The sequence below is a fragment of the Rhinatrema bivittatum genome, chromosome 16 (assembly GCF_901001135.1).
Source record: "Rhinatrema bivittatum chromosome 16, aRhiBiv1.1, whole genome shotgun sequence".
NCBI lineage: Eukaryota > Metazoa > Chordata > Amphibia > Gymnophiona > Rhinatrematidae > Rhinatrema > Rhinatrema bivittatum.
The window spans coordinates 32186061-32200444 of NC_042630.1; the positions used below are offsets into that span (position 1 = coordinate 32186061).

Sequence of the window (14384 nt, forward strand, 5' to 3'; positions counted from 1 at the left end):
AAGAAGTGCCCAACTGATCCTAATGTGGCAATGCCCAAGCCTACCTGGCTAATAACTGTTATAATGGACTAATTCTCCCGGAACTTTCCTTTTGTGGCCGAAGAGTGGTGGTGATCCCCGATGTGGCATAGGCCATGCAGCTTTAGAAGGAAAAGGAGGAAGGCCCCGGTACTTGCAATGGGAGCTGAGTTGGTTCTAAAATTCCCATGCAAGTGGTTCGACGATCAGAGGAACACATACACTTTTCTTGACCCATCTTAATTGGAAAATGTTCTTAAAGAGGATTTGTTATGATTATCTCTTGTTGGATTGTTAGCTGGGTTGAGGGTTAATGTAATCTAATATGGCAGAGTTAGGATTTTCAGATTCTTTTTCTTTGGTAGATTTTAAATTTGCTCTCTCCTAATTGTGTGGAATTGTTTCAATCTAACCATATGGGTTTTTTCTCTCTATATTTTTTTTTCATCTACTGTTTAGTTGATTGACGAGTGCGTTTCTTATGATTTACTTTGCAAAACTTTTGAGAAATAAAAAAAAAGTTATACATACATAGAATACAAACCCTCACCAGTTTCTGTTCAGTGTTGGGCACTAGACAGGAACTGTACCAGAAATATTTTTTACATTTCACCCCCTTCCCTCCCCGAAAGGAAAGAAACCATAAAGAAAATTAAAAAACATAACAACTTCTATCTTTATTACTTAATAAGAAGCTCGAACACCTAAGACAATATCCAGCATCTATACTGATCTGCCAGGGCTGGCACTGACAAACCGGAGGAGCCAGAATCTTCGCTCATAGTGGTGGGAGTGGGGCAGTCCATTTTATTCAAATCGGAGAAAGTAATTGCTTACTCCGGGGAGGTCAAAAACGGACTGGGTTTTCCGCTTATGCATAAATGTGGGATAGCTGGGGTTAGAAAGTTCCTATCTGTAAGAAAGCTTCCAACTTTTCAAAGTGGGGGATGAACCCTAGCAGCTGTGATGCAGAATTACCCTTTAGAAATCTCCAGCGCCTCTGAGCAGGCTGAGGATGGATGCTCTGCAGTACCAACCGCCTGCCGCCAGAGGGCACCGCTTCAGCTCCTTGCTCTTCTCTCCCAGAAAGGCAGCCGGAGCCAGCCTCTTCCGGTGTGCCTGCTATCTCAGGCTCCCAAGCCCCCGGCTGGCACGCGGCAGTTCCGCCTGCCTGGCCACGGGGTGCATCCATCCTAGCTTTCTCAGCTGACACATGGTAGCAGATAGAAAAGGGGGGCTGGATTAGCACGAGCCTGAAACTTCAGCTGGGAAGACGTCAACCCCCGGTTTCTGCAGGACATCGGGGGCAGAAGCGGAGATAGGGGCTCGCCACATCTGGTTCTGGGGCAGGGATGGAAACCTTCAAGAAGGTATTGGTTTACCTGTCCAGAGAGGATTGCCTGCCCCGCTGTGCTAGGTTTCTGCAGGTGAGCACCAGGCGCTATCTTGTGCAGTAAAGAATCAATTTTTAACCACAGTTCCAAGGAATTTACTGAAGGATGGCATTTACGAGATGGAGAAACGAATGACTAATTTTGTGAGATCGGCGTTTATTGTGTGTTCTTCTTGGCTCCGAAAGGTAGGCTGAATATTTTGTAAAGGGTGGGCTGGGAAGTTGGATCATGCAAATTGAATTTTTCTCTTATGTTTTTTGTTTTTAAATAAATAATTGAAGAATTTGGGAAACAAAAGATCAAACTGTTTTGTTTTTAATTCTCAGCAGATATTTTTGGAACTGGATAGCTGATTTGAATTTTCACTGGCTGCTGTTCAGCAAGATACGGGCATCATGAAGCATGGTGGCATTTTGGTTTTTGTCTATTGCATTCCCCTGCCTTGTGAAACGAATGACCAGGGTTGTCAAGTTTACCCAGGTCCTCTGCTAGTCCAGTTCCTGGTTCGACCCTGCTATTGCATCTAGACTTGTTTCTGTTCCTCTGGGAATGTCTACAAAGGCAGTGGGGGCAAACCCAGAACTGGATCGGTCTCGTTGCATCAGGATTGAACTGGCACAGGGGCTGACCTTATTAGCAAAGCCATATAAAGACAGAGGATGTCTGCCAATAAGCGCCACATGATGCGCCCTGTCCCAGGACTTCTCCCTCCCTCCTCCTGTTACTAAGGTCCCTTTTGCACCTGTCCCCCTCATACCTGTAAAATCCATGTCTTGCAGAGCATCACGGGGGAGTTCTGTGCCCCGCAGGAGGACAAAGTCTCTGTCAGCTGCGGACTTGACAGGAATAAGTTCATCATCTCCAACGGGGAATTCTGCGGCTCCTCCAGGGTCCTCCTCAAGGTGAGTGAGCGTGAGGATTCTCCCCTCCTCCTCCCAATCCATTTTTGGTGCAAGGACTCATTGCTCTTGAAACTCTGGAATCTATGCAGCACCTTTGCTTGGGTTGGATTCTCATCGCAGGCTGCCAATGGCAGGCATCAATCCCTCCCACCCACCCATCCCTAGAAATGCAACCCACGCTACATGTTTGAACTGATCATGAGCACTTAAATTTAAAATAAATAATCCCAAATTCCTGCCTCCCCCACCATAGAGCAAAGGCATTCTAGCTCACAATGGAGAATCTTCATTAAGCCAGCTAGTGGCAGTTGCATGGGTGGTTTAGCATCTTGTAGTGAATTTTTAAAGGAAACTACCCCGGTACTTTTCCTGTATGTACAAAGCACCTGGGCACTTGGACCCTGCTGTATCTGCAGCTGGAGGAATGGGGTGACACTACCACATGTCCAATAGAAGGTGAAATGTGGTCCTTAGCAGATAATCTCCTTTCCTTTAGTCCTGCTAGACCAGTCCAGAGCCCATCCAAGGTTAAAGAAAAGCAAGAAAAAAGTCCTGGTCAAAGGACAAGGCAGTAAGGCAACACAGGGAAGGAAGAGCGTAAAGCTACACTGCTACTCACTGGGAGAAAAAAAAAAATTTTGTTAGTGGTTTTTTCTTTTTAACAGAAAGTACAGTGAAGCACAGTCAGGAGTTTGGCAAGAGTCTACTGAAGGCTGTCACTACTGCAGCAGACTAGAGTCAGCATAAGGATTGGTTCTCTATCTCCATCAGACCAGACCATTTCCACATGTCTGGATTGGACTGGCTGGACAACAAGAAAAAGGCCCTTGAACGTGCACAGCTCCTGCTCACACCTTAAAAATGCACCCCCTTCCCCTGGAAATGCCTCCTGCAAAACAGCTAGAAGCATGTATTTTCTGAATGCCTGTGTCTGCTTTTACCCGCTCTGAGGAATTTTATTTTTCACACCAGGTAACTTTCGAATTACCTTGCTCGATCCCTTTAAAATTGGTCCTCTCGAGCCATAATCCTCCCTCTGCCCCTTTCTGAATAGTAACATAGTAACTGACAGCAGATAAAGACCAAAATTGTCCATCCAGTCTTTCCAGTAAAGAGTTTAGGGTTGTAATCAGAGAAAGGAATGAAGGTTTGTTTTTTTGCTGGAAGACATTCTGGGACAACTTTACTATACCAGGGACACGGCGGAGGCCCGATTCACAAAGGCTTTCCTCCTCTTCTGTGCCTGCTGGAAAAGATCCGGATGAATCGTGCCATAAATAAATTCTAAAGTACACCGAACAAGTCGCAGTTAAAAGATGCTTGTGGTTATGCCGATAGAGCTCCATGCTAGGGAAAAAAAACCCCAGTGCTCATGCAGCCAGTCACAGCTGACCAGTGAATTTGGGGGATCAGAAAGGAGTTTGTTTTTTTTTCACCGTCCCAAAAGTTGACCATAAATGCACAGGATTTTTTTTTTTTTCCGGACAGAGACAGCTGTTAGGCTGGACTATTTTCAACCTAGTCAGCCATGTATAGCGTTGGCCGAGCAAGATGCACCTGGCTGCTCTTCGGTCAACAAGCTACGCTAATGGTTGGCATGGAACTATGCCCGCTTGTTTCCCCGGTGTCTTGATCTCTGTGCCTCTCTCCCTCCCTCTCGCTTCTTTTGTGTGCCCCAGAGGCCACCATTTTGCCCCATCAAGAACTTCCCCGAGGGACAGGCCTGCTCCCTGCCGCCAGACGTTCTCGGTCGTGGGGTGGACGTGGGGGTTGCCGTGATCCTGCAATCAGTCGACACCAAAGTCCTACTGACCAGAAGGGCTGCCAGCCTCAACACCTTCCCCAATGTCTGGGTGCCCCCAGGTAAGAGCGCCCTCATTCATGCTAGTAAATGGTTTCTGCTGAGGTGGAGCTCTGTTCTAAAATTTAATTTCTGGCCTAGACCACTCAGCATTGTTACAAATCCTCACCCACTCCGATTCTTCTTTTCTCAGGTGGACACATAGAACTGCACGAGCAGGTAAGAAACACCTGATGTTAGGACTCTAGTTCATCTCTGAATTGACCCCCACGCACCAATTAAAGGGGACATTGACACAGCCCTTGTTCTGAATTCAGCACGGGAGCATCCAGTGCAGTTCAAAATACAGGACATCATTCTCCTTCCTTAATTTTTAAAGAATTTGTTGAATAGAACCCAAGATTTAAGACACACACACACCTTCTTTCAGCAGGATCCCAAAGGCACATAGGGAGATAAAGGGACTCGCCTGAAGCTCGCACGCAGGCCAACGCAATAAGAGACACGTGCAGCCCCCCTGTGTGCTTGATGCAGTATTTCAATGAGAGCGAATTGTGCGTTTCTGGTGCTCAAAGCACTTTATTGCCTTGGGCGCTCAATACGAACACCTCGATCTTCACAGCAAGCCGCAAACTCTCGCCAAACCCGCACATAGGCTAAGGAACGTTCTCGCTCGTAGCAAGGGGGCAATCACCCCAGTAGAATACCCACGCTTCAGCAAGCGAGCCCTCTCGGGGGCCTTACTGTAAGACACAATCGAGTCGGATCTTCGTGAAGAACAGGTCCCTGCTGCAACAGATTCCTGTGCACTGGAAACCAGAAGGGGGAAGTCTACTAGGAGCCTTCACAGATCCGCATACCATGGTCTCCTGGGTCGATCTGGTGCCACCAGAAGCACCATCCTCTGAACCAATCTGCTGGAACGCCTCATCTGACAAGACCCATTCTGCTGGGTCCAGATTCTCCCTGGTGAGAAAGTCTGCTCTTACATTGCCTTTTCCTGCAGTGTGCGAGGCCAATATCCCCTGAAGATGCACTTCCGCCCATTCCATAATTTGGTCTATCTCCTGCGACATTTGCTGGCTCTTGGTTCCTCCCTGTCGATTGTTGTAAGTCTCTGTCATTGCATTGTCTGGCCCGCTCGACACAGTAAGCATGCCAGCTGGACTGCCCGAGCTTCCAGCTGATTGATGTTCCAGAGAGCCTCTTCTATACTCCAGCACCCTCCAGCGGGGCAAATTAAATGTATTTTCTTTATTTCTCCTTCTAAAACTCGAAGCAATCCGCAGTAGAGAGATTCACGTGCACCATCTTCTGGAGACGGAGAATACTGGCAGGCTGATGTCACTGGTGGGGTATATATACTGTGATGCAGCTTTGCTCCATCTCCATCTGCTGGTAGAGGTGCATAACCCACTGGTTCTGGATTCATCTCTCTAGACGCTAAGAAAATGTGCATTGGGTACCCTGTGCTTTCCTGCATCGGGCGGTAATAGCTAATGTCCTCATCTACATGGAATTTACATGCAGTGGACACTATCTGGCATGCGTTTGTGAAGGCCCGTGTTTCATTTGCGCTAATCTCCTTGCTGCATTGACCGCTATTATTGCTGCGAGTAAACCTGTACGCTAGACTGGACGCACCTTACTGCATTGGCCTGTCAGAGGCTGAGCCGGGGCTTAGAACTGAGCCTCAGGCAGATAAAATGTCTTGAGCTCATGGCCTGGACTTCAAAGTCTCTGAGGCTTTCCTCCCTATTATAAAATGGTATCACACGTTTAGGAAGTAACAGAATTTTTTCTTAATCTTGCTGGCTGGAGCCTCGCTGCTGGGGATATTAATTTTTTAGGTGTGGTGCCAGTGCAAACACTGTCCACTCCTTTTCTCAAAGTATATGTTTCTCTTTGCCCTTCTACATCCTTCCCCCTGCAAAACAGTGCAAACCGTCGGGACACCTGACATCACCCCCTTGTACAAAAAACCCGCATGGCAAACTGTGTGGCGATGTCGGCAGGCCTGCGCCGGTTTTTACCGTTGAGGGTGTCGGGGATGAAGGGAGAGAAAAACAAAAGAGCCACGCCGGCCCCCTGACCTTCTGGTCATGCTCTCTCTCTCCTTTTGTCTTGTTTCCAGCCGCTGGATGCAGGACTGCGGGAGCTGGCGGAGGAGACGGGCCTGAGGCTGGAGGAGGGGTCGTATTCCTGGAGGCTGCTGGGGCTCTGGGAGGTAACGGCTCCTGTGCTGGCTGTCTGGCCATGTGGAAGGAGGCACATTGATGGTTATGCTGCATCAGATCTCAGGGATAAGGGGTTTCCTTGCAAAAACTGATAAAAAAATGTATATCTGAGACAATTTCCAGAAATTCAGAGTGTAAAAGTAACTAATAACTTAAGTAATTTAGCCACAGAAACAAAATGGGAAAACACATTTACTCCATCCTCTGCTCGTTACTACTGTAACTGTGAAGCACCAGACTCCAGGGCCCTGCTTGTCTTTCTGCAAAGAATAATTTTGCAGCAAATACTTGGACAGCTTTAATTAAAGCTGAGACGGGGCCAGAGAGTGAAATATGGATTTCCTGCCTCACTGGTCTTTGTCCTTTTCCGAGTTTGGTTTTTACTGTATGGATCTTTGTGAGCTCTGTGCTAGCGCCACCATCTCGTTTAACATCCCCCGCGCACACTCTCTCTCTCTCTCTCCCCGCAGTCTGTCTTCCCGCCCATGCTGACCCTGGGTCTGCCTGTACGACATCACGTCGTGATGTACCTGTTGCTTCTGTCCCTTGAGACGCATCTCCAGCTTCAGGTGAGACCCTCGCCCGTCCCTTCAAACGTCACCCTCTTACAGGGTTGCTAGAGGTAAAGGTCCTCCTCTCCCCCCCATGCCTTGAAGCGACTTTACTCCGTACCACGTGGCTCTCTCCTACCAGATCTCCGCATCCTAAGCCAATCGAATGGTTCTTCCGACACCATTTTGTTCGTTGCATGGGCTGACTTGGCAACTCAGTTGCCTGCCATTAGATGAACTGATGCTGACGCCACCCCCCTGGCAGCTCGCAATCAGCTCCACCAGCAGGAGCGTGGGTCAGCTCTTCAACTCGTCATCGCTCCCCCAGCTGATGGTGCACCACCTCCCATTTCAGGCGCGTCTGCACCCAGATGAGGAGGAGGTGAGCGCCAGCATCTGGCTGGAGCCCAGGACGGCGGAAGCGATCGTGGAGATGGTGGATGGAGCACCGAATTCGGGGAATCTCCCGGATGACCTTCTGCCGACAGTCAGGTAAAATACCGTCACATTGCTGAAACATCTCCGCCTGCCCCACTGTAACCAGACTTTACCCCTGCACTTAGTTTTTCTCTCCTTATCGCCAGCTCTGGTGGAAATGATATGGTAACTTACAGGATTCTGCTATAGGAACAAGCTGAAATGAACCCCCCGCCACCTCCTGAAACCTCTATGAGCATAGCGCTGCATGCTTGTAAAAGGAAAAAAAACCCCTGCAGGAACCCTGATCAGTGGGGATGGGATGGGATAGGGTGGGGTAGGGCGTGTTATCGCTGGAGGGTGTGGTAGTGAAGGTAACCTCTCGTTTTATACCCAGAATCACAGAGCTGTGTAATGGAGCAGTAAAGGCCACCATGCTCCCCATCTCTACACTCCTGAACACCGTGCCAGCTGCTGGGGTGGACCTGGAACGTGTCAGCACCGGGACTAAATACGCTCTCCAACTCTGGCTGGACACCTTCTCGCAGCCAGACCACTGACCAGCCACGCTCTGTTGTCACCAGAGCTGTACATTCTGTCCAGCCAGTCCACTTGGGTGCCCAGCTCTAAACATCCAACTCCAAGTCATCTCTCCAGGCAGCTGTGGTGACTATTGGATGGCTAAAGGCACAGGTATAGAGCTACATCACCACTAGCACTGGATGGTTACCGGGATGTAGAGCCTGTCACCTCTGGGACTGGAGGGCTCAGGGGATGGGCAGAGGGACACAGCCTGTCACCTCTAGGACTGGAGGGCTCAGGGGATGGGAGCAGGGATACAGAGCCTGTCACCTCTGGGACTGGAGGGCTCAGGGGATGGGCAGAGGGACACAGCCTGTCACCTCTAGGACTGAAGGGCACAGGGATACAGAGCCTGTCACCTCTAGGACTGGAGGGCTCAGGGGATGGGAGCAGGGATACAGAGCCTGTCACCTCTCTACATGGATGGCCTCAGTCTAATTCTCTGAGGTTGGGTATCCACATCACAAAAATCCCCCATTATCATTGCCATTGATTGGTATCATCGCTGATATTAGGAGCAGAGAGGCCGAAGTCCATTAAATAATAAAGAAATCCCTTGAAAAGCAAGATTAAAGTAGAATAGTTTTGCCTCCATTGCTGGATCAGTGACAGCAGCAGCACTGAGGCATTCATCAGCTTGTCCCTTTCCTCTCGCAGTGGCTGGGATACATTGACAGCCTGGGAGCAGTTTGTCTTGGCCGGAGAGAGCAAAGGATAGGATGAATCGAGGGAAGATTAATCCAAAAAAGGGACCTGACCCTCTTTTGTGCGAGAATTAGAGCAGCAAGTCCTTCATAAATCAAATACCAAATACTTAGGCAAGTCAATATCCAAAAGCAAAGGTCAGAAAATATAATTTTCATTTATATTTTTGGAGAAAATATTTGCTGTAGCTTATGTGCCCCAGTGCTGGATAATGTTACTGTAATTCTCTGAGGCTTTCTTATCGCTATAAGAGTGTGCTCTCGCCCTTGCTCTGCTTTGCTATACCTGGCAGGATCGTTTTCTGCACTTATTTACTTACTGATTTTATATAGCGTCATTCAGTGATGCCATCACAATGGTTTATAGCAGTAATAAAATACAATAAAGTAAAATCGCAATAAAACAAAATAGATAATTTCTAATCTTAGGATAAAAACCACATGTTAAGATTTATATTATTTTTATGTAATGTCAATTCCCTGTACGTACCAGGATCAGTCCAGGACACCTGGGTTGTGACTCCGCACCAGTAGATGGAGACAGAGCAAAACTTGTCGGACTGAGCCATATATGACCCTGTGCCAGTCACAGCCCCTCAGTCTTATTCTGCTCCAGTAGATGGTGCAGGTGCAGTCACAGCCCATGCCTGCCCTGGTTCTGGTAGTCAGTCAGGGTTAGTTGTTTTTCTTTTTAGGAGTTTTCAGTATTGTTAGGTAGGCCTAGTTTGAGATTTCTTCCAAATTGGGTTTTTGTTTTTTTGATTGGAGAGTGAAGTCCCAGCCGCCTAAAACTGCAATGTCATTTTTAGTGGCTAAAATTAAAACTTAAAATATAAATATATATGTAAAAACATGGAGGTTAGTGAGTTTGATTAGGTGGATTAGTTTCTTTAAATGCCTTCATAAACAGCCAGGTTTTAATCTCTTTCTTAAATGTTTTGTAGTAGGCGTAAATCTGTGGGTAATGAATTCCAGACCTTTGGACTAGCAAGGGATATTGCGCGTTCTCTTACTTGCGTAAGCTGTGCTGATCGTACTGATGGGATTAGATAGGAGACCTTTATTTGCTGAACGGAGGTTTCTTTGCGGTATGTGTATTTTAATTGCCGTGTTAAGCCAATCTGTGTGCTCTCCATACATGATTTTATGGATAATTGTTAATATTTTATACTCTATTCTATATTGAATTGGTAGCCAATGAAGGGAAATCAGAACCGGGGTAATATGTTCTTGTTTCTTGGTACTGGTTAAGATTCTGGCTGCTGCGTCTTGTAACATAGAAACATAGAAATGACGGCAGAAGAAGACCAAATGGCCCATCCAGTCTGCCCAGCAAGCTTCACACACTTTTTTCTCTCATACTTATCTGTTTCTCTTAGCTCTTGGTTCTATTTCCTTTCCACCCCCACCATTAATGTAGAGAGCAGTGATGGAGCTGCATCCAAGTGAATATCTAGCTGATGAGTTAGGGGTAGTAACCGCCGCAATAAGCAAGCTGCACCCATGCTTATTTGTTTTACTCAGACTATGTTATACAGCCCTTATTGGTTGTTTATCTTCTCCCCTGCCGTTGAAGCAGGGAGCTATGCTGGATATGCTTGAGGTATCAGTTTATTCTTCTCCCATGCTGTTGAAGCAGAGAGCCATGCTGGATATGCATCGAAAGTGAAGTATCAGGCACATTTGGTTTGGGGTAGTAACCGCCGTAACAAGCCAGCTACTCCCCGCTTTGTGAGTGTGAACCCTTTTTTCTTCTCCCCTGCCGTTGAAGCAGAGAACTATGCTGTATATGCATAGAAATAGAAGTAACAGGCTTATTTGGTTTGGGGTAGTAACCGCCGTAACAAGCCAGCTACTCCCCCCTTTGTGAGTGCAGATCCTTTATTCCACATTTCCTCTTGCTGTTGAAGCTTAGAGCGATGTTGGAGTCACAGTAAGCATGTGTATGTTTATTTAATAAGGGTATTGTCTCCAGGCAGTAGCCATCATTCTGGTGAGTCACCCACTCTTCATTGGCGGCCTCTTGACTTTATGGATCCACAGTGTTTATCCCACGCCCCTTTGAAGTCCTTCACAGTTCTGGTCTTCACCACATCCTCCGGAAGGACATTCCAGGCATCCACCACCCTCTCCGTGAAGAAATACTTCCTAACATTGGTTCTGAATCTTCCTCCCTGGAGCTTCAAATCGTGACCCCTGGTTCTGCTGATTTTTTTCCTACGGAAAAGGTTTGTCGTTGTCTTTGGATCATTAAAACCTTTCAAGTATCTGAAAGTCTGTATCATATCACCTCTGCTCCTCCTTTCCTCCAGGGTGTACATATTTAGATTCTTCAATCTCTCCTCGTACGTCATCCGATGAAGATCCTCCACCTTCCTGGTCGCCCTTCCTGGTAATCCAAGTAAAAGTTACAGTAGTCAATATTGGAAAAGATGAGTAACTAATACTGTTCTGAAGTCAGTAGGATTAAGGAAAGGCTTTAGCCTTCTTAAGGGTAATAACTTGTAGTAACCTTTTGATTTTTTTTTTTTTTTTTTTGCAATGTGGGTCTTAAAATTCAACTCACTCTCTATCATTATTCTTAAATCTCTAACATATGGTAGAGGATGGATTTCAGTTTTGCGATCTTCCGTTTTTAGTGGTGGTGGAAAAACAGCAACATCTTCCCTGTTTTTAGAATTATAATTTCCGTTTTGGTTGTGTTTAGTATTAGTTTGATATGAGTTAGCAGTTGTTTAATGATAGATAGAAACATGGCAGCTTTATTGTATGTTGCTTCAATCGAGTCAGTAATGGGTATTAAGATTTGAATATCATTTGCAACCTTGTAGTGTAGGCACAATGTTCCCACTCCCCCATTATCAAGACTGAGAGAAACCAAATGTGGTTACGAGTCTCATTGGCCTGTGGAGATGCTTTTTGGGTGGCAGCGGGCTGGCACTCTTAAAATAATAATAATAACGATGTGCAGGAATAGGCCACAGAGTGGGTCTGGTTTTCAGGAAATATGCACGAGATACGTTTGCATACTTCATCCAGGGCCTAGGCACCACAGGTTTGGGGACGGCAGCCTAAGGCTTCCACTGACCACTTCAGCCTGGACTGCGGGATTGGGCCTCCTTCCTGCCCCCTGGGCCTGTGCAGACGAGAAGGAGGCGGTCCAAGCTGAGACTGGGGCAGGGCCGGAAGAAAGGACCAGCGCCAAAGGAGAGGCTCTGGAGCAGCAGCACGTGAGGGGGGGAGCGAACGTTTCTGTGCCCCCCTCCCTTCCTCTGCCAGCTCGTCCACAGCGATGGCGGCACGACTGGATAGCAGAGGTACAGACCGGGTTTTTAAAATCCTTATTAATTTTGAGTATTTGATGTGGCTGCTGTTTTGAAATATTTGTGAGTTATTGGATTTTATTCTTTTGGGCCGCTGTTTTGCAATTTGTACGTTTTATTGTTAAGGTGTTACTCTTATGACTGATATTTTATGAGGCAGGGTGATTCTGTTTTACATAGAAACATGCCGGCAGAAAAAGACCATATGGCTCCTCCAGTCTGCCCGTCCATTACGCTGATTTAGCATTATAATTCCCATCACTTCCTTAGAGATCCCTTGTGTTTTATCCCATGCTTTCTTGGTTCAGATACTGTTTTTATCTCCACCACCTCCACTGGGAGGCCATTCCATGCATGCAACACCCTCTATAAAGAAATATTTCCTAAGATTACTCCTGAGCCTATCCCCCTTCACCCTCAACCCCTTGTTCTAGAGCCTCCTTTCCATTGAAAGCAGCTCAGCTCCTCTGCTTGGAAACCTTTAAGATTATTTGAATGTCTCAATCATATCTCCGCTATCTCCCCTTTCCTCTAGTATATACCTGCTTAGATCTTTAAGTCTATCCCCATATGCTTTAGAATAAAGACCCCTCATCATTTTAGCAGCCTCCCTCTGGCCCAACTCCATCCTGTTTATATCCTTCTGAAGGTGCAGTCTCCAGAACTGTACAGAGTATTCCCAGTGAGGTCTCACCAGGGACCTGTACAGAGGCAGTATCACCTCCCTTTATCTGCTGACCGTTCCTCTCCCTGTGCAGCCAAGCATCTTTCTGGCTTTTACCATCGCAACGTGTGTGGCCACCTTAAGATCATCAAATGCAATTCACCCCAATTTTCCAATGTTACACTGCATACAGAGTCTGGCTGCTTGTTCCGAGTTCATTTTTTGTCTTCATGTTTCTATTTATACTTCAGGGTCTCTTTATTTTGTATTTGGTGACGGTCCATGTGTGTTCTGCATGGGTGACCGAGGGGAGGTAGTCCACCAGTGTGTAATTCCTTGTAGGGATCTATATCAGCCTTTTCCTGTTTTTCTTATGGGAAGTGTAATAGTTGCAGTGTTTCCTTTTCATAGGTGGAGTTGTTACTGTTTGAGTACTGGCAGTTGGGGCTGTTTTGGTAAGGGAGTTTGTGTGGCTTTCTGAGGGAGCTAAGTCCGTATGGGTTCCCAGGGTCTTGTTTTGGCAGAGTTTTCTGCTTGGCACAGTAATAGTGCAGGTAACTATAACATGCATGTTGTAAGTGATATTTTTATCTCAATGTCCTTTTGCATGTCAAATCTTTTATTATAAATACATAATTTTCAAGTGTGAGTAGGGGGATGGATACTAGGCTTTAAGTTTCACCTGGATGTCATATTCTGAAAACTAGACCCATTTCTTGTACTCCAGGACCAGAACTGCCTCCCCCTGCATTAGTAGTTTCCAACAAATCGCCATGTTCCCAGGCTCCTTGTCCTGTATAATAAGAGAGTAGCCCACCAGGCCTAGTGTTCGGTGACACAGGAGGCCCATCTCTGACTTTCCAGCTGCCTGAGCAGCTCTTGCAGTGGGGAGGAAGAGAAGGCCAAGCCAAGCACCATTCTGCGTCTGCTTCCAGGTCAAAGAGCAGAGCTGAAAGCTGCATCGGATACAGAAGAGCTGCAGTACATGGATGGGAGCTTAGGAGGAGTTAAAAAAAAAATAAACGCAAATGAGGGAAATTCCCCTGGAGGTTGCATACAATTGCTCCTAGATGACAACTAAAGTCAGAAAAAGTGCAAAACCCATCCCCAGCCCTAAAGATGATGAGATGGCTCTAGGCTTTGGCAGTGGACAGGCTGAGCCAATCCTGGGTTGTTTTTTTCCCCCCATCTTGCTCTCATGCTACCATGTATGGGAGTTGGAGTTCTGCATCGCAGGACTATGCCTCCCAGAATGCACTGGGAGAGACCTGACAACCCATCAAGATCACCTTAAAAGATCAGAACCTGCAAGAAAAAAACCAAACCAAGTGCTTCAGGATTCCACGGCCGCGGGAGCCATTTAATGACAAAACCGTGTTAGACGTTACATATGTACATAGATAAGTAACTTTTTAAAATCATGGACTTGTACAAAAGCTAGGACTAAAACAAGGAGAATACAGATTGCATTCTACTAGATAAATAAAAAAAAATGTACAATCCCCCCCCCCCCCCCCCAACTCAGGAATAACCCCAACCTTCACTTTCCACCGAAAGAGAGTGGCAAGTCTTTGGCGTCTCTATAGTTACTAAAAAAAAAAGCTGCAGCTGCCAAATTATATAGTTATACGTACAGGTGGCTTTACTCTTTGTGCATCTGTAAATAGTTTACGAGGGACAAAACCTGTGCTGCGGGTGTGCCCTCTAAACGATGTCAGGGTTGGCGGAGGTTTGCTCAGGCTGAGCTGGGGTGTAACATTATCAGACCCACTGAGTCAGGTACCCTTTCTT

The 14384-nt window shown here is 46.7% G+C and overlaps 1 protein-coding gene across 2 annotated transcripts; it reads left to right on the top strand.

The window, feature by feature from the left end:
- The first annotated feature begins 887 nt into the window (after window positions 1-887).
- Window positions 888-8158, top strand: NUDT17 (nudix hydrolase 17). 2 transcript variants are annotated; one of them, XM_029581750.1, is made up of 8 exons: window positions 888-1445; window positions 2192-2314; window positions 3994-4177; window positions 4309-4334; window positions 6250-6342; window positions 6823-6921; window positions 7259-7395; window positions 7718-8158. In XM_029581750.1, exons 1-8 carry the CDS (start codon window positions 1371-1373, stop codon window positions 7878-7880), a joined length of 900 nt encoding a protein of 299 aa, XP_029437610.1. In that variant the 5' UTR covers window positions 888-1370; the 3' UTR covers window positions 7881-8158. The 2 variants fall into 2 exon arrangements, with proteins under 2 accessions (XP_029437610.1, XP_029437611.1); XM_029581751.1 differs by lacking the exon at window positions 888-1445 and adding an exon at window positions 1458-1597.
- Window positions 8159-14384: the final 6226 nt, after the last annotated feature.